Genomic DNA, 23868 nt, shown 5'->3' on the forward strand with positions numbered 1-23868 from the left:
TTTGAAGTGTGGTCACTGTTGTAATGTAGGAAACGCGGCAGACAATTTGTGCACAGCAAGCTCCCACTGACAGCAATGTGATAAATGACCAGATCATCTGTTTCAGTGATGTTGGTTGAGGGATAAATATTGGCCCCAGGACACCGGGGAGAACTCCCCCCTGCTCTTCTTCCAAGAGTGGCCGTGGGATCTTTTACATCCACCTGAGAGAGCAGACGGGGGCCTCGGGTTTAATGTCTCATCACGAAAGACGGCACCTCCGACAGTGCGGCGCTCCCTCAGTACCGCCCATCCGACAGTGCGGCGCTCCCTCAGTACCGCTCCTCCGACAGTGCAGCGCTCCCTCAGTACCGCCCCTCCGACAGTGCGGCGTTCCCTCAGTACCACCCCTCCGACAGTGCAGCGCAGCGCTCCCTCAGTACGGCCCCTCCGACAGTACGGCGCTCCCTCAGTACAGCCCCTCTGACAGTGCGGCGCTCCCCCAGTACCGCCCCTCCGACAGTGCGGCGCTCCCTCAGTACCGCCCCTCCGACAGTGCGGCGCTCCCTCAGTACGGCCCCTCCGACAGTGCGGCGCTCCCTCAGTACGGCCCCTCCGACAGTGCGGCGCTCCCTCAGTACGGCCCCTCCGACAGTGCGGCGCTCCCTCAGTACGGCCCCTCCGACAGTGCGGCGCTCCCTCAGTACGGCCCCTCCGACAGTGCAGCGCTCCCCCAGTACCCGCCCCCTCCGACAGTGCGGCGCTCCCTCAGTACCGCCCCTCCGACAGTGCGGCGCTCCCTCAGTGCCGCCCCTCCGACAGTGCGGCGCTCCCTCAGTACTGCCCCTCCGACAGTGCGGCGCTCCCTCAGTACCGCCCCTCCGACAGTGTGGCGCTCCCTCAGTACCGTCCCTCCGACAGTGCGGCGCTCCCTCGGTACCGCCCCTCCGACAGTGCGGCGCTCCCTCGGTACCGCCCCTCCGACAGTGCGGCGCTCCCTCGGTACCGCCCCTCCGACAGTGCGGTGCTCCCTCGGCACCGCCCCTCCGACAGTGCGGCGCTCCCTCAGTACTGCCCCTCCGACAGTGCGGCGCTCCCTCTGTACTGCCCCTCCGACAGTGCGGTGCTCCCTCAGCACCGCCCCTCCGACAGTGCGGTGCTCCCTCAGTACCGCCCCTCCGACAGTGCGGCGCTCCCCCAGTACCGCCCCCCCGACCGTGCGGCGCTCCCCCAGTACCGCCCCGCCGACAGTGCGGCGCTCCCCCAGTACCGCCCCGCCGACAGTGCGGCGCTCCCCCAGTACCGCCCCGCCGACAGTGCGGCGCTCCCTCAGTACCGCCCCCCCGACCGTGCGGCGCTCCCCCAGTACCGCCCCGCCGACAGTGCGGCGCTCCCTCAGTACCGCCCCCCCGACAGTGCGGCGCTCCCCCAGTACCGCCCCGCCGACAGTGCGGCGCTCCCCCAGTACCGCCCCGCCGACAGTGCGGCGCTCCCTCAGTACCGCCCCCCCCGACCGTGCGGCGCTCCCCCAGTACCGCCCCGCCGACAGTGCGGCGCTCCCTCAGCACTGCACTGGGAGTGTCCGCCTAGGTTTTTGCGCTCGAGTCCCTGGAGTGGGACTTGAACCCACAACCTTCTGACTCAGAGGCGAGTGCGAGAGTGAACCACAGTTGACTAACAAATTGTCGGGCTGGAGGAGGTTACAGCGATAGGGTGGGGGGGCCAGGAGGCCATGGAGGGATTTGAAAACGAGGATGGAGAATTATAAAATTGAGGCGTTGCCGGACCGGAAGCCAATGTCGGTCAGCGAGCACAGTGGTGGTGATGGGTGAACGGGACTGGGTGCGAGTTAGGGCACGGGGCAGCAGAGTTTTAGATGAGCTGATGGCTACGGAGGGTGGAAGGTGCGAGGCCGGGCGGGAGAGCGTCGGAACAGCTAAGTCAGTCAGAGAATATGATAGAAGGCCACGCCTATCAATCTGTTTCTAAGGCAAGGCTTACACAGTCTTGTTAATGTTGAGTAAATGTTGGTTTAGATCAGAACTAAATTGCGTTACAGGTCACAATTAACTAGTCTGGTTTGCAATCTCTAAGTTTTTTTTAACATCGGTGTTTACTAAGGTCACTTATAGATGACAGACATTGTGACTCCTATCTCAAATTGTTCCCCATTCTATTCTTGTGGTGTGACAGACTTGAATGTGACGTTCGCTGAATGCAGACTAGATTTCTTTTAATAGCAGGCTAGTCTTCGAGTTACATCAAGCCCACAGCACAGAAACAGGCCATTCGGCCCAACCAGTCTAAGCTCCACACGAGCCTCCTCCCGCCCCCTCTTCATCTCCCCCCATCACCATATCCTTCTATTCCTATCTCCCTCATGTGTTTACCCAGCTTCCCCTTAAATACATCGGCGCTATTCCCCTCGACCGCTCCCTGTGGCAGCGAGTTCCACATTCTCACCACTCTCTGGGTGAAGAAGTTTCTCCTGAATTCCCCATTGGATTTATTAGTGACTGTCTTATATTGATGGCCCCTAGTTCTGGTCTCCCCCACAAGTGGAGACATCTTCTCTGCGTCTACCCTATCGAATCTGTTTCATAATTTTAAAGACCTCTATTAGTCGATCTCCGGCGGTTTTGCACACAGCAACTCGAGGCTGAATGCAGTCTTCAGGGGAAGAGGGGTCAAAGCTCAGGGGGTTAAGTGGACTAGGGTGTACAGACATAATTCGGTCCTCATTTGGAAGTTGTATCGTTTTAGACCACACTTGGGCACTGTGCACAGTTCCGGTCTCCATATCACACTTGGAGCACTGTGCACAGTTCCGGTCTCCATATCACACTTGGAGCACTGTGCACAGTTCTGGTCTCCATATCACACTTGGAGCACTGTGCACAGTTCTGGTCTCCATATCACACTTGGAGCACTGTGCACAGTTCTGGTCTCCATATCACACTTGGAGCACTGTGCACAGTTCTGGTCTCCATATCACACTTGGAGCACTGTGCACAGTTCCGGTCTCCATATCACACTTGGAGCACTGTGCACAGTTCCGGTCTCCATATCACACTTGGAGCACTGTGCACAGTTCTGGTCTCCATATCACACTTGGAGCACTGTGCACAGTTCTGGTCTCCATATCACACTTGGAGCACTGTGCACAGTTCCGGTCTCCATATCACACTTGGAGCACTGTGCACAGTTCTGGTCTCCATATCACACTTGGAGCACTGTGCACAGTTCTGGTCTCCATATCACACTTGGAGCACTGTGCACAGTTCCGGTCTCCATATCACACTTGGAGCACTGTGCACAGTTCCGGTCTCCATATCACACTTGGAGCACTGTGCACAGTTCTGGTCTCCATATCACACTTGGAGCACTGTGCACAGTTCTGGTCTCCATATCACACTTGGAGCACTGTGCACAGTTCTGGTCTCCATATCACACTTGGAGCACTGTGCACAGTTCTGGTCTCCATATCACACTTGGAGCACTGTGCACAGTTCTGGTCTCCATATCACACTTGGGGCACTGTGCACAGTTCCGGTCTCCATATCACACTTGGAGCACTGTGCACAGTTCTGGTCTCCATATCACACTAGGAGCACTGTGCACAGTTCTGGTCTCCATATCACACTTGGAGCACTGTGCACAGTTCCGGTCTCCATATCACACTTGGAGCACTGTGCACAGTTCTGGTCTCCATATCACACTTGGAGCACTGTGCACAGTTCTGGTCTCCATATCACACTTGCAGCACTGTGCACAGCTCTGGTCTCCGTATCACACGGAGCACTGTGCACAGTTCTGGTCTCCATATCACACTTGGAGCACTGTGCACAGCTCTGGTCTCCGTATCACACGGAGCACTGTGCACAGTTCTGGTCTCCATATCACACTTGGAGCACTGTGCACAGTTCTGGTCTCCATATCACACTTGGAGCACTGTGCACAGCTCTGGTCTCCGTATCACACGGAGCACTGTGCACAGTTCTGGTCACCATATCACACTTGGAGCACTGTGCACAGTTCTGGTCTCCATATCACACTTGGAATACTGTGCACAGTTCTGGTCTCCATATCACACGGAGCACTGTGCACAGTTCTGGTCTCCATATCACACTTGGAGCACTGCGCACAGTTCTGGTCTCCAGGTCACACTTGGAGCACTGTGCACAGTTCTGGTCTCCATATCACACTTGGAGCACTGTGCACAGTTCTGGTCTCCATATCACACTTGGAGCACTGTGCACAGTTCTGGTCTCCATATCACACTTGGAGCACTGTGCACAGCTCTGGTCTCCGTATCACACGGAGCACTGTACACAGTTCTGGTCTCCATATCACACTTGGAGTACTGTGCACAGTTCTGGTCTCCATATCACACTTGGAGTACTGTGCACAGTTCTGGTCTCCATATCACACTTGGAGTACTGTGCACAGTTCTGGTCTCCATATCACACTTGGAGCACTGTGCACAGTTCTGGTCTCCATATCACACTTGGAGTACTGTGCACAGTTCTGGTCACCATATCACACTTGGAGCACTGTGCACAGTTCTGGTCTCCATATCACACTTGGAGCACTGTGCACAGTTCTGGTCTCCATATCACACTTGGGGCTCTGTGCACAGTTCTAGTCTCCATATTATAAAAAGAGATAGAGGCACTGGAGAAGGTGCAAAAAAGATTTACAAGGATGATCCCAGAACTGAGCGGTTCTAACTATCAGGAAAGATTGAACAGGCTGGGACTCTTGTCTCTAGAGAAGGCTGAGGGGTGACCTGATGGAGGTCTTTAAGATTATGAAGGGGTTTCGATAGGGTAGACGTAGAGAAGATGTTTCCACTTGTGGGGGAGACCAGAACTAGGGGCCATCAATATAAGAGAGTCACTAATAAATCCAATCAGGAATTCAGGAGAAACTTCTTTCCCCAGAGAGTGGTGAGAATGTGGAACTCGCTCCCACAGGGAGGGGTCGAGGCGAACAGCGTCGACGGATTTCAGGGGGAAGCTGGATAAACACACGAGGGAGAAAGGAATAGAAGGATATGGTGATGGGGTGAGATGAAGAGGGGGCGGGAGGAGGCTGGTGTGGAGCAGGAACACCGACACGGAGCGGAGGGGCCGAATGGCCTGGTTCCGTGGTGTCGAATCGATGTAAATCTGCCGGCTCTGTAAACGATCCCAGTCACAGCTCCTTCCTCTGACAATTGTTACTGTGACATGTGCAGGTGATAATGTGGCTCCCTCTCTGCTGTTCTCTACCCTCCCAATCCTTTGGCTTAAATCAGCACGTCTCTACGACACAGTAATCATCAGTGAGAGAGTACACTAAGAAAAGAGGGTCGGTGAGAAATAGTTAAGTTATATGAATTTAAAACACAAGGACAATAATTTCAACACAGGATCAATTTCTTTCATGATTCATTTTTAATTTATTTTACAACAAGCTTGTAAATCTTAAGCTCAACAACATGAGGGTTTGAGTTCTCGAGTCTCAGATACAGAGTAAAGTTCCCTCTACACTGTCCCCATCAAACACTCCCAGGGCAGGTACAGCACGGGTTAGGTACAGAGTAAAGCTCCCTCTACACTGTCCCCATCAAACACTCCCAGGGCAGGTACAGCACGGGTTAGATACAGAGTAAAGCTCCCTCTACACTGTCCCCATCAAACACTCCCAGGGCAGGTACAGCACGGGTTAGATACAGAGTAAAGCTCCCTCTACACTGTCCCCATCAAACACTCCCAGGGCAGGTACAGCACGGGGTTAGATACAGAGTAAAGCTCCCTCTACACTGTCCCCATCAAACACTCCCAGGGCAGGTACAGCACGGGTTAGATACAGAGTAAAGCTCCCTCTACACTGTCCCCATCAAACACTCCCAGGGCAGGTACAGCACAGGGTTAGATACAGAGTAAAGCTCCCTCTACACTGTCCCATCAAACACTCCCAGGGCAGGTACAGCACGGGATAGATACAGAGTAAAGCTCGCTCTGCACTGTCCCCATCAAACACTCCCAGGGCAGGTACAGCACGGGTTAGATACAGAGTAAAGCTCCCTCTACAGTGTCCCATCAAACACTCCCAGGGCAGGTACAGCACGAGTTAGATACAGAGTAAAGCTCCCTCTACACTGCCCCATCAAACACTCCCAGGGCAGGTACAGCACGGGTTAGATACAGAGTAAAGCTCCCTCTACACTGTCCCATCAAACACTCCCAGGGCAGGTACAGCACGGGTTAGATACAGAGTAAAGCTCCCTCTACACTGTCCCATCAAACACTCCCAGGGCAGGTACAGCACAGGTTAGATAGAGAGTAAAGCTCCCGCTATACTGTCCCATCAAACACTCCCAGGGCAGGCCACCCGCTATTCGTCCGTGGGAGGCACCACGGCCCAGCTCGATTCATGGCCGGGAGCAGGACAGTTAACCCCCCTCCTCACAGTGCGGCAGAGGCCGGGGTTAACCAGAGTCCCGCTTGAGAAAACCGCCTCCCCCAGGCCACGCGTCGGATCGGTGATTCCCCCTCCCCAGAGCTCAGGTTTGGTCCGGGGGGGGGGGGGGCGGGGGGCGAAGGTACACGGAAGGAACAGCGACTCAACCCGCGGCTAGCACTCGCGAAGCCACCACTAACGTGAGGGGCAAAGGCTGACGATGAGAAGCGGGGAAAGGGGCGGTGTTCGAAGAGGATCAGCAGGGGCCTGGTCGACCGGCCAAATCAAACGGACACTCGTCGGTACCGACGTCTCAGGGAAACGATAAACCTCACCCCACCAAACAGGAAGTCCAGCCAGATAAAAAGTCGGCCTCCACCCACCGCCCCATTCTGCAATCTATCGCGGAAAGCTTAACTCATAATTCCAAATCTCTTAGAAATTTCCCCCGCCCCCCCTCCTGTACACGATGGGATCCGACGGGCTAAATATCCCGTTCAATTAACCTCCCCCATCCCCACCCCTCAAGCACAGCTCCCGCGGCCGTTCTCACAGCCGGCTATTCGCCCGCGGCAGGCATCGCAGAAGTGTCCAATTCTGCCGATTAGCAGCCTGGGAACAGGACGATTAATCCCCCCCTCACAAAGTCCGGGGAGGGGGTGGGCGGGAAGGGTCCTGGCTGAGAATCCCTCGAGGGAATTTGTATTTTAAAAAAAATTAATTATAATTTTTCTTGGAATTGCCGTGGGGAAGAAATTCGGATCGTCGAGGAGCGTAGGGTTGGTTTAAGGAGATGTGCGGCCTTGCTCCTGGCTCCCGTTCCATACGTTCTTAACATTCCCCTCGCACACGCACGCTTTAATGCGTTTGAACGCCGTTTGGCGAGCCAGACAGGAGCGCGAATTACGTGGACGGTTAACAGCAAGGGCGGCCGAGTCCGTGGGCAAGCCAAGAGGTTCCCCGGGGATTGCCCGTGTCAAGATGTCGCTGCTTCTCCCGGCTCCGATCCCGTCGTCCTCATCCGGGTGAAAGGAGCGGGCTGGTGGGCCTGGTTCTGTGGCCGTTCCTTCCTTCTGACAGCCTTGCCCCGGAGACACAGCTTCCCGGCGCCAGGTTTCAAGCCTCTGCCAAGCGCTCGCCCCTGGCGGGGTTATGTCTCCATTCGCGCGGGGATGTCGAGCCTGGAAATAGGAACAAAATAAAATCAGGGTCGGCGCAGTGTCAGAGGAACTCGCATCTCTCCAGCGCCTTTCTCCACCTCAGGACGTCCCAAAGCACTTCACAGCCAATGAAGGACTTTTTTTGATGTGTGGTCGCTGTTGGAATGTGGGAAACGCGGCAGCCGACGTGCGCACAGCAAGATCTCACAAAAAAAAAAGGACTTGCGTTAACGACCCTTATCTCCCTATCTCTGGCCCCGACAACCCTCCCAGATCTCTGCGCTCCTCCAATTCCGGCCTCTCGCGCATCACCCGATTTCCATCACTACGCCATTGGCGACCGCGCCAGGGCCCCCCGAGCTCTGGAATTCCCTCCCTAAACCTCTCCGCCTCTCTCTCTCCTCCTTCAAGACGCTCCTTAAAACCGACCTCTTTGACCCAAGCTTTTGGTCGCCGGTCCCTAATATCTCCTTATGTGGCTCGGTGTGATATGTTGTCTGATTTACGCTCCTGTGAAGCGTCTTGGGACGTTTGACTACATCAACGGCGCTGGATAAATGCAAGTTGTTGTTGTAATGGCCAATTTGCGCACACCAAGCTCCCACAAACAGCAATGTGATAAGTCATCAGATGATGTTGATTTGAGGGATAAATATTGGCCCCAGGACACCGGGGAGAACTCCCCCCTGCTCTTCTTCCAATAGTGGCCGTGGGATCTTTTACATCCACCTGAGAGGGCAGACGGGGACCTCGGGTTTAACGTCGCATCCTATAAGACGGCCCCTCCGACGGTGCGGCGCTCCCTCAGTACCGCCCCTCCGACAGTGCGGCGCTCCCTCAGTACCGCCCCTCCGACAGTGCGGCGCTCCCTCAGTACCGCCCCTCCGACAGTGCGGCGCTCCCTCAGTACCGCCCCTCCGACAGTGCGGCGCTCCCTCAGTACCGCCCCTCTGACAGTGCGGCGCTCCCTCAGTACCGCCCATCCGACAGTGCTGCGCTCCCTCAGTACCGCCCCTCCGACAGTGCTGCGCTCCCTCAGTACCGCCCCTCCGACAGTGCGGCGCTCCCTCAGTACCACCCCTCCGACAGTGCGGCGCTCCCTCAGTACCGCTCCTCCGCCAGTGCGGCGCTCCCTCAGTACTGCCCCTCCGCCAGTGCGGCGCTCCCTCAGTACCGCCCCTCCGCACCGCCCCTCCGCCAGTGCAGCGTTCCCTCAGTACCGCCCCGCCGTCAGTGCGGCGCTCCCTCAGTACCGCCCCTCCGCCAGTGCGGCGTTCCCTCAGTACCGCCCCTCCGCCAGTGCAGCGCACCCTCAGTACCGCCCCTCCGACAGTGCGGCGCTCCCTCAGTACCGCCCCTCCGACAGTGCGGCGCTCCCTCAGTACCGCCCCTCCGACAGTGCGGTGCTCCCTCAGTACTGGCACCGGGGGAGTGTCGGGCCTGGATTACGGGGCTCGAGTCTGTGGAGTGGGGGCTCGAACCCACGACCTCCTGTCTCGGAGGCGAGAGCGAGACCCACTGAGCTAAGCCGACACCTGTTAGTACGTGGATTTCTCAAGCGATCTGGTCGAGAGCCTGAAACGCGGCGATGAATTGGTGGGTCACACACTCACGCGCCCGCACACACGTGCGGTCTTCTCATAGCTTATCTCGTTGGAACTGTGCTAGCTGCTGAACAAACAAGGCGAAAGTCAAGGCAAACAATTCAGAGAAGATGCCAGATGTTCCCTCTGAAACCAAGGCACAAACAAACAAGCTTGTTGGCTTTATTCACGCCATGTGCAGAGCACGTATTTGCCCTTGCATCTCGGGCAGCCCCGTGTCCCCATTGCGCGACCGAGCAACACAGGCCGAGACCTTTGCTCAGTTAGGAAGAGGCCGCTCGGCCCCTCGAAGCCTGCTCCGCCATTCGGTCAGATCACGGCTGGTCTGTACCTCGATTCCATCTACCCGCCTTAGCCCCGTACCCAACAAAAAACTATCGCTCTCCGTTTTGAAATTTCCAATTGACCCCCAGCCTCGACAGCCTTTTTGGGCGGGGTGGGGGAAAGAGTTCCAGATTTCCACTAGCCTTTGGGTGAAGAAGAGAGTGTCTCCTCTTGTGGGGGAGACCAGAACTAGGAGGTCATCAATGTAAGAGAGTCACTAATAAATCCAATCGGGAATTCAGAAGAAACTTCTTTCCCCAGAGAGTGGTGAGAATGTGGAACTCGCTACCACAGGGAGTGGTCGAAGCGAATAGCGTCGATGCATTTAAGGAGGAAGCTGGATAAACACACGAGGGAGAAAGGAATAGAAGGAGATGGTGATGGGGTGAGATGAAGAGGGGGCGGGAGGAGGCTGGTGTGGAGCAGGAACACCGGCACGGAGCAGAGGGGCCGAATGGCCTGTTTCTGTGCTGCACATCCTATGTAATCTACTCTATCTAAACCCTTAATAATTTTGAATACCTCTATTCAATCTCCCCTTAACCTTCTCTGCTCTAAGGAGAACAACCCCAGCTTCTCCAGTCTCTCCACATCACTGAAGTCTCTCATCCCTGGTACCATTCTGGTCAATCTCCCCTTAACCTTCTCTGCTCCAAGGAGAACAACCCCAGCTTCTCCAGTCTCTCCACATCACTGAAGTCCCTCATCCCTGGTACCATTCTGGTCAATCTCCCCTTAACCTTCTCTGCTCCAAGGAGAACAACCCCAGCTTCTCCAGTCTCTCCACATCACTGAAGTCCCTCATCCCTGGTACCATTCTGGTCAATCTCCCCTTAACCTTCTCTGCTCTAAGGAGAACAACCCCAGCTTCTCCAGTCTCTCCACATCACTGAAGTCCCTCATCCCTGGTACCATTCTGGTCAATCTCCCCTTAACCTTCTCTGCTCTAAGGAGAACAACCCCAGCTTCTCCAGTCTCTCCACATCACTGAAGTCTCTCATCCCTGGTACCATTCTGGTCAATCTCCCCTTAACCTTCTCTGCTCCAAGGAGAACAATCCCAGCTTCTCCAGTCTCTCCACATCACTGAAGTCCCTCATCCCTGGTACCATTCTGATCAATCTCCCCTTAACCTTCTCTGCTCTAAGGAGAACAACCCCAGCTTCTCCAGTCTCTCCACATCACTGAAGTCCCTCATCCCTGGGACCATTCTGGCCAATACTGATACCATTATGGTGATCATTCCCTTGGGCCTCCCTTTCCAGCTTCTGCTGAACTCCAAACACCCGGTCCTACACAATGGCCCTCCTCCCTGCTGTGAAGTCAAGACACTTGTCCACTGGTGCGCATTCTCTCTCGGGACTTTGTCACTCCTTTCCCCCCCTCCCTTGGTCTTCCGGACTCCAGCAAACCAATGCAAACCCAACGCCGTGTTAACATGACCGACCCGTCCATGGGTGACCTCCCTGCCCCCTCCGCACCACCCCCCCCCCCACCTCCTCTTTCCGACCTCGGGAACATAGAAACATAGAAGATAGGAGCAGGAGTAGGCCATTCGGCCCCTCGAGCCTGCTCCGCCATTCAATGAGATCATGGCTGATCATCCAAATTCAGTACCCGGTCCCTGCCTTCTCCCCATATCCCTTGATCCCCTTAGCCTTAAGAAATCTATCGCAACTCCTTCTTGAATATATTTAATGAATTGGCCTCAACTGCCTTCTGTGGCAGAGAATTCCACAGGTTCACCACTCTCTGGGTGAAGAAATTCCTCCTCATCTCTGTCCTAAATGGCTTATCCCTTATCCTTAGACTGTGACCCCTGGTTCTGGACTCCCCCGCCATCGGGAATATCCTTCCTGCATCTAGTCTGTCTAGTCCTGTTAGAATTTTATAAGTTTCAATGAGATCCCCTCTCATTCTTCTAAACTCTAGCGAATATAAGCCTAATCGACCCAATCTCTCCTCATACGTCATTCCTGCCATCCCAGGTATCAGTCTGGTGAATCTTCGCTGCACTCCCTCCATGGCAAGAACATCCTTCCTCAGATAAGGCGACCAAAACTGCACACAATACTCAAGGTGTGGTCTCACCAAGGCCCTGTACAACTGCAACAAGACATCCTTGCTCCTGTACTCGAACCCTCTCGCTACAAAGGCCAACATACCATTTGCCTTCTTAACCGCCCGCTACACCTGCATGCTTACCTTCAGCGACTGGTGCACAAGGACACCCAGGTCTCGTTGCACTTCCCCTTCTCCCAATCTATTGCCGTTCAGATAATAATCTGCCTTCCTGTTTTTGCCACCAAAGTGGATAACCTCGCATTTATCCACATTATACTGCATCTGCCCAATCACCCAACCTGTCCAAATCATACTGGAGTTTCTCAGCATCCTCCTCACAGCACACACGCCCACCCAGCTTTGTGTCGTCTGCAAACTTGGAGATATTACATCTAGTTCCCTCGTCTAGATTATTTTTTAAATGGTGAGAAACTTTCAAATCACAGAAACCCCACAGTGCAAACAGAGGCCATTTCGGCCCATCGAGCCTGCCCCGACACATATCCCACCTGTAAAGTCTGTGGGTTGTGCAGTAAATAAATACACAGACTTCAGAAGTACAAACAAACAGGTCTTTACTATTCAGAGGTCCGGGCGAATCTGCCCTAGTTATCCTGTAACATCACTTATATACTGGTGTGGTCACTGTCGGTATTACCGTATACAGAAGCCAATCAAATAGTGCCACACCTAAAGTAGTTCTCTTAAAGGTGAACGGTTACACTCAATCGTTCCCTTAAAGGTAGACGGGTACATACACGACAATCCTCCCTTTTTAGCTTATTACTTACAGGGTCCCCGTTAAACATACATATCTTCAACTTCACATAACAATTTACAGATATGCTCTCGGTGGAGAACTAACAATTTACAGAGATAATTCCGGTGGAGTCAACGTCATATAAAACAGTTTACAGATATACTTTCGGTGGGAACAGTTCACAGGTTCAGTCTCTGCGGAAACAGTTCATAGATTCAGTCTCTGATCTTGACTCATTCCGAACAGCATCTCTTTGGTGTAGCCGGTTCACATGGCTAGCGTGACTCCTCCATAGCCTTTTTCTTAACGTTAACAGCTTGACCTTCCGTCCTGTTGAACCAGCAGTGCGGACTTTTACAACCAACTGGCTGTCTTGATAATTTTCGGGTTTTCAACTAATTTAGCTCCTTTTCATGGTGTCCCGCCTGAGATGATAGTATTTTAGACAGTTATTATCTCCTGCTTCTTCTTTTTCTTTTCTGCCTTTTTGAAACTCTCGGAGCTCCTTTCTCTGCGGCCATCTGTAGCGCCACCAACTCTCTATGTTCATTGGACCTTAAGTGCTTCATGCGGATTTCTGTACTTTGGGAGTTTTCATCACAAACTGGGCAGATCAGATCCTCGTAATATTCAGTGTCACTCAATAGGTCAGGATAGTATTCGGGGTCGTCCTGAGTTAGGCCAGTGAGGGGCCCTTCTACTTCCTTCTTATCCAACTGGACGTTAGCCGATGGTGGTTCCTTCTCTGACCATCTTTCTTGAAAAGACTTCTTCAAGCATTCATATTCATCCCGCTCTTCCTGGGATGTCTGCCATTCCTTCACGCCTGGCCTCATTTGTGAGTTCAATACCTTCCCCTCCATCGGGGATTCCGTTATCAGGCTATTTAATCCTTCTACTGAAGTAGCTGTATCCGCATTCTTCTGCTCCCCTTGACATAATTCAGCATACTTTTGACATCCATGTGCAAGCTGTGTTGCCCCCTCAGCTCTCTCCGTGACTTTTGGAAGCTCCGAATTCTTTCCCTTTGAACCCTGAAACTCGTGTTCCCATTTTGGAGTCTTGTCCCTCAGCGTGTATAAGAGTTGGCTGGCCGTTAACTCTTCTACGGGGACACTGTGGATTAGCGCCTTCTCCATTTCATCCACCTTTCCCTCCAATGTTTTCACCTTCCTTTCCTCCGGTCCTTTGGTTTTAAGCGCTCGAAGAAATTGCGCCTTGGTGTTCTCTAACTCCTGATCAGGGGCCATTCCTACAGTCTCTGTGTTCCTTCCATTGGCCTTTCCTTCCACTGCCCGGATTCCTAGTTGAATATGTTCTTCAAGTTGTTGGACCTCTGCCATTGCCGCCTCATATTTGTCTTGGGTTTCCTTCAATAATTTAACGAGTTCTTGGACATCTTGAATTTCACGTTCTGCTATGTCTTCCACCTCTAATTTTCCATCTACGGATGGAATCTCTACCGATGAGTCTGTCTTGGCCTAGAGCTCGTCAAACATTTCCTGCAGCCTTTGTAATTCTCGCTCATGTTCAAACTTTAGTTGTTCATATGCTTTCACTAAAACTAGCTTTTCGGAGGTTGCCGAGTTAACCCCTTCCAGGATTGTAGTCCGGGCCCGTTCATACTGTTCCTTCAACTTGTTACACTCTGCCTGCAACGAGTCGTAGAGATGAACTGGGATAAAATCCTGGCTTCCTGAAGATTCCGCTTCCTTTAGGTCGTTCTGTAAATAGTCTAGTTCCTGAACAGTTTCAGGGAGATGTGATCGGTACTTGGCCACGATGGCTCTATGGTCGCTCTTTTCTCGAGCTAGCTGTCTCTGTTGTCTTTCCAGGTTCTCCCATTCAGTGTCCCAGAACTTTTCCATATTTTTCATCTCTTGTACGAGACGGTCACTCCACTGTTCTAATTGTTGTCGTACTTTGACATAAGTCTGAGTCCGAGCTCGGTGTTCTTCCGTCGTGGATGAATCCTTAGCTTGAACAGGCTCAGAATTCTCTGTCAACCTGGAGTTCTGCTCTGTAACTTTATTCTTCTTGGTGACATAAGTCTTTCTGCATGTCTTTGTTTCCTTCCCCATCGTCGGCAAGTCCCCTTTAGCCTTGTCATGCATATTTGAATTGGTCTTATCGTCATCCATCTCAGAATCTGAGCTGATAGCTTGCACCGAATCCTCCTTCATTATGGCTTTTAGGTAGTGCCATTCCATGTCTATTTTCTTAATCCACTCCCGTCCTAGAAGTGGTGGTCCTCCCTCAGGTAATACGTACAAATTCATTCTTGGGTGTTCTTTCCCTCTATCTCTCACCTTGACTCTTATTTTCCCCATGGGGTATACATTATGCCCCGTGTATGTCTGTAATACGAACTTGGTATTTCTCAAAGATATGTGAGAGAATAGCCGGTGGTAGTCCCTTCGGTTGATGACTGACAGAGCTGATCCAGTGTCCAGCTCCATTCGTACTTGGACTCCAGCTATTTTTAGTACGACCCAAATCGTTTGTAGATCAGTTTCTTTCCCCACATTGTGGATCTTCAGACTACCCAGCTCCTGGTTGTTTGGGTCTGAGTCTGAATTCTGTTCGTCTGAACTCTTTTCAGCCACCTCGTGTACCTTGTTGTACTTTTCTTGTGGTGGCTTCCGTTGATTGTTGGTCTTTTTCCCGGACCTGCATACCTTCGCGATGTGACCCAGTTTGCCACATTTCCGACACTCTTGGTTCTTAAACCAGCAGTGATTCTGGTCGTGCGTGGTCTTCCCACAACGGTAGCATTTTGTTGTGCTCGAAGTAATTTGGTCCACCCCGAGTGCCGCCGCCTTTAGCTGCATTTCGGCCGTTCCTTTCGCTGCGGCTTCGTGTGATGCAGCTATGAGGACAGCCCTGTCCAGTGTGAGGTCGTTTTCTTCCAGTAGTCGCTTCTGCGTTCCTTCTTTGGACAATCCGCATACGAACTTGTCCCGCAGTGCCTCTGTCAGATTCCCTCCGAACTGGCAGTATTTCGCTAGCCTACGCAGTTCGACCAAGTATTCCGCATTGCTTTCGTCTTTCTTCTGCGTTCTTGCGTAGAATTTGAATCGTTCAGCCAGCATCAATGGTGTGGGGTTCAAATGGTCCTTCAGCACAGCCACAATTTCTTCGAAGGTCTGATCCGCTGGTTTAGCTGGTGCTATTAGATGCTTCAAGAGCCCGTATGTTTTTGCCCCCATCGAGTTTAGCAATGTTATCGCCTTGTCGTCTTCCTCTATTTTGTTGGCTTCGCAATAGATCTCTATGCGTTCCACGTACGTGGCCCAGTCTTCTATTTCAGAATTAAAATCGTTAATATTCCCTCGCTTAGGCATCTTTCTTTCTTTGAAGCAGCACCGTATTTCTTTAAGTATTATTTATAATTTTTTTTTCTTCTAAAATGGCGGTTTTCTTGCGAAAATGGCGATTTCCCGCTCTTCCTTTCTCTCCCCGCCCACTTCAATGGCGGTTTCCCGCCTCTGTCGTCTTCTCCGCCTAATGGCGGCTTCCCGCGTCTCTCCCTGGTGTAAGGGGTACGCTTTCCCCACAGCGGACAGGTTCAGCCGCTGGGCTGGCTCTCGCACAGCTCCCCTTACTCGGCTCTGTCTTTTCCTCCCGCCCGCACGGCTCTACCGGCGCTGGGTACACCCCGTTAACGGAGGACAGTTCAGCCGCTGGACTGGCTCTCGCGCAGTCTCTCTCTCCCCGTGTTCAGCTCTGTCTCTCCCTCTCCCGCACGTTCGGTTCTACCGGCTCTGGGTACCCCGTAGGTGGAGAACAGTTCAGCCGCTGGACTGGCTCTCGCGCAGTCTCTCTCCCCGTTCTCGGCTCCTGTTCGCTCTCCCACTCCCGCACGTTCGGTTTTTTTGCCGGCTCCGATTACCCCGTTGGTGGAGAACAGCTCAGCCGCTGGACTGGCTCCTCGCAGTCTCTCTCTCCACACCCGGCTCTCACCTGCACGGTTCCCGTTCGCCTCCCCCAGCCCTCTCGCAGACCGGTGTTTCCCTCCCCGGCTGCGGCTGGGTTTCTCTTCCCGCGCCTACTCGCAGGCTCAGCGCTTCGTGGCTGCGGTCGCTGCCCGGATTTTTCCCGCCGATCGTGGTCCAGCTGTCACCCGACGCCGTTGGACCCGACTTTTGACCGGCTCAGCTCCCCCTCGACCGAGGTCGAGTGCTCTGCCCTTATCCTCCGGATATTCTCTACACCTTCCCCTACTCACAGTCTCTTCGGCCGCCTTGTTTCCTGCTGATCGGCTCACTCCGCACCGTGGCAGAAGGGTAGTCAGTGCCTGTTGCAGACGGAAGCTTTTGTTGCTAAAGTCTTCCACCTTTCTCCTGCTGCAGCCTCGTGTTTTCTTCCAGCAGCACGACGAGGGCGGTTGCCTCTCTTCGACGCTCTTCTTGCTTTGGTAATCTTGCCGCAGGGTACGATCGGACTCGTCGCCACTGTAAAGTCTGTGGGTTGTGCAGTTAATAAATACACAGACTTCAGAAATAACAAACAAACAGGTCTTTACTGTTCGAAGGTCCGGGCGAATCTGCCCTAGTTATCCTGTAACATCACTTATATACTGGTGTGGTCACTGTCGGTATTACCGTATACAGAAGCCAATCAAATAGTGCCACACCTAAAGTAGTTCTCTTAAAGGTGAACGGTTACACTCAATCGTTCCCTTAAAGGTAGACGGGTACATACACTACACCACCCGATCCCCGTAACCCCTACACCAACACATATCCCACCCTATCCCCGTAACCCCACGTATTTAATCCCCCTAACACTAAGGGTCAATTTATCATAGCCAATCAACCTAACCCGCACATCTTTGGACTGTGGGAGGAAACCGGAGCACCCGGAGGAAACCCACGCAAACACGGGGAGAATGTGCAAACTCCACACAGTCACCCGAGGCCGGATTCGAACCCGGGTCCCTGGCGCTGTGAGGCAACAGTGCTAACCACTATGCCACCGTGCTGGTGTTGAGTGAGATTTGGGTGTCCTCGTACAAGAAACACAGAAAGCGAGCATGCAGCTACAGCAAGCAATAAGGAAGGCAGATGGCAGGTTGGCCTTTATTGCAAGGGGGTTGGAGTATAAGAGTGAGGAAGTCTCGCTACAATTGTACAGGGCCTTGGTGAGACCACACCTGGAGTACTGTGCACAGTTCTGGTCTCCTTATCTAAGGAAGGATATACTTGCCTTGGAGGCGGTGCAACGAAGGTTCACCAGATTGATTCCTGGGATGAGAGGGCTGTCCTATGAGGAGAGATTGAGTAGATTGGGCCGATACTCTCTGGAGTTTAGAAGAATGAGAGGTGATCTCATTGAAACATATAAGATTCTGAGGGGGATTGACAGGGTAGATGCTGAAAGGCTGTTTCCCCCCTGGCTGGAGAGTCTGGAACCAGGGGTCACAGTCTCAGGATAAGGGGTCGGCCATTTTGGACTGAGATGAGGAGGAATTTCTTCACTCAGAGGGCGGTGAATCTTTGGAATTCTCTGCCCCAGAGGGCTGTGGAGGCTCAGTCGTTGAGTATATTCAAGGCTGAGATCGAGAGATTTTTGGACTCGAGGGGAATCGAGGGATCGGGGCGGGAAAGTGGAGTTGAGGTCGAAGATCAGCCACGATCTTATTGAATGGCAGAGCAGGCTCAAGGGGCCGAATGGCCGACTCCTGCTCTTACGTTAGCCAAAATGTCCTCCGCCCCACACCGCGACAGACGGGATTATTAATTCGACAGACAATCCGCAATGTCAATACAGCCTTACCTTCCCAAGATGTACAGGAGCTGCCCTGGTTCATCTGCGGAGACCCTGGGAACAGGAGGGAATTCCGTCATTGTCGGATCACACGAGTGGGAATGGTGAAATATCTGCTTGCACGCTTGCACTAACACTAATGCTCGTGCAAGGTTCCGTTAGCCACATCCCAGCTCAACACCAAACAAAGTACCGTGCCCTCATAAACCCCCTCCGCCGTCCGATTCAAGCTCCACGTTGGCCATGCCTCATCAGGTCTCCCTCTCCCCTCGGAGTCAGAAGGTCGTGGGTTCGTGCCCCCCACCCCAGAGACTCGAGCCCCGTAATCCAGGTCCGACACTCCCCTGGTGCCCGTACTGAGGGAGCGCCGCACTGTCGGAGGGGCGGTGCTGAGGGAGCGCCGCACTGTCGGAGGGGCAGTACTGAGGGAGCGCCGCACTGTCGGAGGGGCGGTACTGAGGGAGTGCCGCACTGTCGGAGGGGCAGTACTGAGGGAGCGCCGCACTGTCGGAGGGGCGGTGCTGAGGGAGCGCCGCACTGTCGGAGGGGCGGTACTGAGGGAGCGCCGCACTGTCGGAGGGGCGGTACTGAGGGAGCGCCGCACTGAGGGAGCGCCGCACTGTCGGAGGGGCGGTACTGAGGGAGCGCCGCTACTGAGGGAGCGCCGCACAGTCGGAGGAGCGGTACTGAGGGAGCGCCGCACAGTCGGAGGGGCGGTACTGAGGGAGCGCCGCACTGTCGGAGGGGCGGTACTGTGGGAGCGCCGCACTGTCGGAGGGGCGGTACTGAGGGAGCGCCGCACTGTCGGAGGGGCGGTACTGAGGAAGCGCCGCACTGTCGGAGGGGCGGTACTGAGGGAGCGCCGCACTGTCGGAGGGGCGGTACTGAGGGAGCGCCGCACTGTCGGAGGGGCACTCTTTTGGGATGAGAAGTTAAACCCGTAGCCCCCCGACTGCCCTCTCGGGTGGATGTAAGAGATCCCACGTTCGCTATTGAGGTGCTGAAAGTTGGAAGATCTCACTATCTGGCAGTGCATTGCTCCACCCTCAGTGCATTGCTCCCTATGGCCCACTATCTGGCACCCTCAGTGCATTGCCCCCTATGGCCCACTATCTGGCACCCTCAGTGCATTGCTCCATATGGCCCACTATCTGGCACCCTCAGTGCATTGCTCCCTGTGGCCCACTATCTGGCACCCTCAGTGCATTGCCCCTATGACCCACTATCTGGCACCCTCAGTGCATTGCTCCCTATGGCCCACTATCTGGCACCTTCAGTGCATTGCTCCCTATGGCCCACTATCTGGCACACTCAGTGCATTGTTCCCTATGGCCCACTATCTGGCACCCTCGGTGCATTGCTGCCTATTGCCCACTATCTGGCACCCTCAGTGCATGGCCCACTATCTGGCACCCTCAGTGCATGGCCCACTATCTGGCACCCTCAGTGCATTGCCCCCTATGGCCCACTATCTGGCAGACCCCAATACCCGGATGTGCCAGTGGCCCGGATGTCTCCCCTCAGGCCGCCCGCTCACCGCTCAATGGCGTCGCCACCGCCGTCGCCGCTCGGCCCCCAGCGCCGCTGGTAGAAGTGGCAGAGGAAGAGCCAGACGCTGACGGTCTCCAGCCAGAAGGCGACGAAGAGGAACCAGACGGCGGAGAGCAGCAACAGCTCGCACACCATGGCCGCCGCTTGATCCACCGCGCCCCGGCTCGTACGGCACCGCGCCTGCGCAGCGCTGCTCCACTCCCGGCTCGTATGGCGGGCTCGTACGGCACGGCGGCTGCGCATTTGATCGTCCCCTCCCGGCTCGTACGGCACAGCGCCTTCGCCAGCGCCGCCCTTACGCATGCGCACTCGAGGTGTTTACGTTGCGCCATCCTTGGGCTTGGATAACACGCATGCGCAAAAGCAATGAGCACATGCGCCAGGATTCAGCACATGTTTGGAGAATGGAGGTGCGACATTGAAGTTCAACTGGACCAGACACATACATTCCCTCCCTGAACCTCTCCGCACCTCTCTCCTCCTTTAAGACGCTCCTTAAAACCGACCTCTTCGACCCAGCTTTTGGTCACCTGACCCTAATATCTCCTGATGTGGCTCTGATTTACGTTCCTGTGAAGGGTCCTGGGACATTGAACGCGCGATATAAATGTATTCATGGCCCCTAGTTTCGGCTTCTCCCACAAGTGGAAACATTCTCTCCACACCTTGAGTATTGTGTGCAGTTTTGGTCGCCTTATCTGAGGAAGGATGTTCTTGCCATGGAGGGAGTGCAGCGAAGATTCACCAGACTGATACCTGGGATGGCAGGAATGACGTATGAGGAGAGATTGGGTCAATTGGGCTTATACTCACTGGAGTTTAGAAGAATGCGAGGGGATCTCATTGAAACTTATAAAATTCTGACAGGCCTAGACAGACTAGATGCAGGAAGGATGTTCCCGATGGTCGGGGAGTCCAGAACCAGGGGTCACAGTCTAAGGATAAGGGGTAAGCCATTTAGGACAGAGATGAGGAGGAATTTCTTCACCCAGAGAGTGGTGAACCTGTGGAATTCTCTGCCACAGAAGGCAGTAGAGGCCAATTCATTAAATATATTCAAGAAGGAGTTGGATATATTTCTTAAGGCTAAAGGGATCAAGGGATATGGAGAGAAAGCAGGAACAGGGTACTGAAATTGGATGATCAGCCATGATCTCATTAAATGGCGGAGCAGGTTCAAGGGGCCGAATGGCCTACTCCTGCTCCTATCTTCTATGTTTCTACACTGTCCCATCAAACACTCCCAGGGCAGGTACAGCACGGGTTAGATACAGAGTAAAGCTCCCTCTACACTGCCCCATCATACACTCCCAGGGCAGGTACAGCACGGGTTAGATACAGAGTAAAGCTCCCTCTGCACTGTCCCCATCAAGCTGGGAGCTCTGCATAATCAGCAGCTGTTTCGATGACCCTGAAACCTCCTCATTATCGCCGTCCATTAACCCCGAGGCTGCTGTGCATTGGAGCTCATTTCCCAGCCACAAGGAGGGCGGGACCCTCGCCTTAACGCAAGGTCAGAATCGCAAGTTTTTCCACCTGGAATGACTGGGTTGGTCGATCATTAACGAAGCTAGCAGAGAGATAAGGCCCGAGCGCTCGGTATATAACCCAGGCGGTTCGGAGAGCGTCTCACTCGGCTCTCCTGGAAACCTCTTCCAGCTCGGCCCCCCTGGTGAAACAGAAGCATGGACGGAGTCCAGCTGATCGTGATGACCCTGCTCCTGGCGGGCGCCTACGCCATGTGCCCAGAGCCCTCCACCCTAAAGGACGAGAATGGCAGGAGGGTCTGTGCCCGCTTCTTTGCGAACGCCAATGTCCTCTACGACCAGTGCTGCGGCGGAGCCTTCTTCGACATCATGAGCTTGGCGGATGTGTCTTTGATCAAGCAAATGTGGAACAACAGGGTCTCCTCCCTGGTGGTGGGACCTCGCTGCGAGCTGACCGTCTGGAACAAGATCAACAAGCGCGGCAAAAGCCACACGTTCCGCACGGGCATCCAGTACCGCCTGGAGGAGGTGGGCAAGGGCCTCTTTGGCAACTGGAACAACTCCATTACCTCCTACTACTGTACCTGCCGCTGATGAACCGCAAACCGCTGAGCCCTCACCCTCCCCGGCCAACGCTCCTCCTCTCCCCCAACACTCCAACGCTCCTCCTCTCCCCCAACGGTCCTCCTCTCCCCCAACGCTCCTCCTCTCCCCCAACGCTCCTCCTCTCCCCCAACAATCCACCTCTCCCCCAACGCTCCTCCTCTCCCCCAAAGCTCTTCCTCTCCCCCAACGCTCCACCTCTCCCCCAACGCTCCTCCTCTCCCCCAACGCTCCACCTCTCCCCCAACGCTCCTCCTCTCCCCCAATGACCCACCTCTCCCCCAACGGTCCTCCTCTCCCCCAACGCTCCTCCTCTCCCCCAACGCTCCACCTCTCCCCCAACGGTCCTCCTCTCCCCCAACGCTCCACCTCTACCCCAATGCTCCTCCTCTCCCCCAACGATCCACCTCTCCCCCAACGGTCCTCCTCTCCCCCAAAGCTCTTCCTCTTCCCCAACGCTCCACCTCTCCCCCAATGGTCCTCCTCTCCCCCAACGCTCCTCCTCTCCTCCAATGCTCCACCTCTCCCCCAACGCTCCTCCTCTCCCCCAACGCTCCAACTCTCCCCCAACGGCCCTCCTCTCCCCCAATGCTCCTCTCCCCCAACGCTCCAACTCTCCCCCAACGCTCCTCCTCTCCCGCAACGGCCCTCCTCTCCCCCAACGCTCCTCCTCTCCCCCAAAGCTCTTCCTCTCCCCCAACGCTCCTCCTCTCCCCCAACGCTCCTCCTCTCCCCCAACGTCCCTGGCCATCGCCAGTCCGGCCCGCTCTCTCCCCCTCGCTTCCACTAAATGGGGCCCCGCCGCGTACCCGGCGGGAGGGGCGAGATTTCCTCCGCTTGTTCCGTTAACGGGTTTACGATTCTTCCGCCTGCCCCCACTTGGAGAGGGACTCCCCTTCTCTCCCTACCGCAACCCCCGCTAAACACTCCCAGCCCTGCGAATGACCGACTGACGCGGTTTCCCGCTCCCCTCCACCACCCCCGTCCCTCACGACTTAGCGTGTGCCCCTTTTGAACCGCGCGGGCTGCATCGGCGTGTGGCGGGGCCTGAGGCCTCTCCGACTCTCCTGGCTATGCTCCTGCCAAAGTTTGTCCCACCTACATGGATTTTCACCAGTTTAACCGGCCAAGCGGTTTGATTTCACAGACTCTCCGATGGTTCAACTATCGAGTGAGGAAGATCCCAGCGGCTCCTTACCCCGGAGAACTCGGGATTCCCTCCGAGCCGTAACGCGGCGTTCCGCTGTATCGCCGTGGGAACCCGCGACGGGATGGTGTTGCCGCCACGCTGCCCGCCATCCAACCCCGAAACGGCCTCGGCCGAAACGACGAGGTATTTGGGGGGTTGCTGCGGATCTCGTGTCACGTTTCCAGGCTGTCGGGAAGGGACGGAGTGCTCACGCCGCTCACCGCTTTCGATGGAACCCCCTTAACGCCTCTTACCGATCCTGCGATGCGAGCTTCCGACAGGGGAGCCTCCAAGCTGGGAGCCCTCCCTTCAAAACTGTCCACTTTATCTCTGCTGATCTGATCGCGATGCTGCTCTTGGGACGATCGGGGCTTGTTGGAAAGATGTGGATCTGTCTCTTTAAGCTCACTTGCAGTCTTTGAATAAAACATCAAGTGTGCCTGCTGCTACGCCTCCGTGTCCTTGTAAATTCTGTGCCCCGTCGATCGTTCCGGTGCTCGAGTTAGGAGCTCTCACTTGTTCCTGCTCACCTTTTGCAACACAATTCTCCCACTCCACTCCTGTACCTTTCTGGAGCTCAGATCCAGGACTGTCAGGTGCCCCCAAGTGCCTGAGGCTGTGTTCTAGAGTGAGATCGGGACCTGACTCGTATTAACACTGTCCCTGAGGCTGTGTTCTAGAGTGAGATCGGGACCTGACTCATATTAACACTGTTCCTGAGGCTGTGTTCTAGAGTGAGATCGGGACCTGACTCGTATTAACACTGTCCCTGGGGCTGTGTTCTAGAGTGAGATCAGGACCTGACTCGTATTAACACTGTCCCTGAGGCTGTGTTCTAGAGTGAGATCGGGACCTGACTCGTATTAACACTGTCCCTGGGGCTGTGTTCTAGAGTGAGATCAGGACCTGACTCGTATTAACACAGTCCCTGA

At 54.7% G+C, this 23868-nt stretch overlaps 1 protein-coding gene and 1 pseudogene across 3 annotated transcripts; one reads left to right on the forward strand and one right to left on the reverse strand.

Annotated features, from left to right (window-relative positions):
• Positions 1-5398: 5398 nt before the first annotated feature.
• LOC147086794 (uncharacterized) lies at positions 5399-20004 on the reverse strand. Of its 3 annotated transcripts, none has more exons than XM_085978975.1 (3): positions 19644-20004; positions 18116-18149; positions 5399-7607 (listed from the first exon to the last, which is right to left on the reverse strand). In XM_085978975.1, the coding sequence occupies exons 1-3, from the start codon at positions 19987-19989 to the stop codon at positions 7577-7579; spliced, it is 411 nt and encodes a 136-aa protein (XP_085835101.1). In that variant the 5' UTR covers positions 19990-20004; the 3' UTR covers positions 5399-7576. The 3 variants fall into 3 exon arrangements, with proteins under 3 accessions (XP_085835101.1, XP_085835102.1, XP_085835103.1); XM_085978976.1 differs by having other exon boundaries at positions 18116-18160; positions 19644-19980; XM_085978977.1 differs by lacking the exon at positions 18116-18149 and having other exon boundaries at positions 19644-19980.
• Positions 20005-20610: 606 nt separating this feature from the next.
• LOC147086795 (syncollin pseudogene) lies at positions 20611-21902 on the forward strand (annotated as a pseudogene).
• The last annotated feature ends 1966 nt before the right edge of the window (positions 21903-23868 follow it).

This window comes from Somniosus microcephalus, unplaced genomic scaffold (genome assembly GCF_052327205.1).
Source record: "Somniosus microcephalus isolate GS21.2 unplaced genomic scaffold, FLI_Smic_1.0 unresolved_chr7, whole genome shotgun sequence".
NCBI classification, from domain to species: Eukaryota; Metazoa; Chordata; class Chondrichthyes; order Squaliformes; family Somniosidae; genus Somniosus; species Somniosus microcephalus.

Bases quoted from the DNA above. Each gene is read 5' to 3' on its own strand.
- LOC147086794 (XM_085978975.1), bottom strand. From the start codon at position 19,989: ATGGCGCAACGTAAACACCTCGAGTGCGCATGCGTAAGGGCGGCGCTG. The intron at 18,150-19,643 runs GTGAGCGGGCGG...GGGTCTCCGCAG, and splicing joins GGTGGCGACGCCATTGAGCG to ATGAACCAGGGCAGCTCCTG. The intron at 7,608-18,115 runs GTAAGGCTGTAT...TCCTATTTCCAG, and splicing joins CTCCTGTACATCTTGGGAAG to GCTCGACATCCCCGCGCGAA.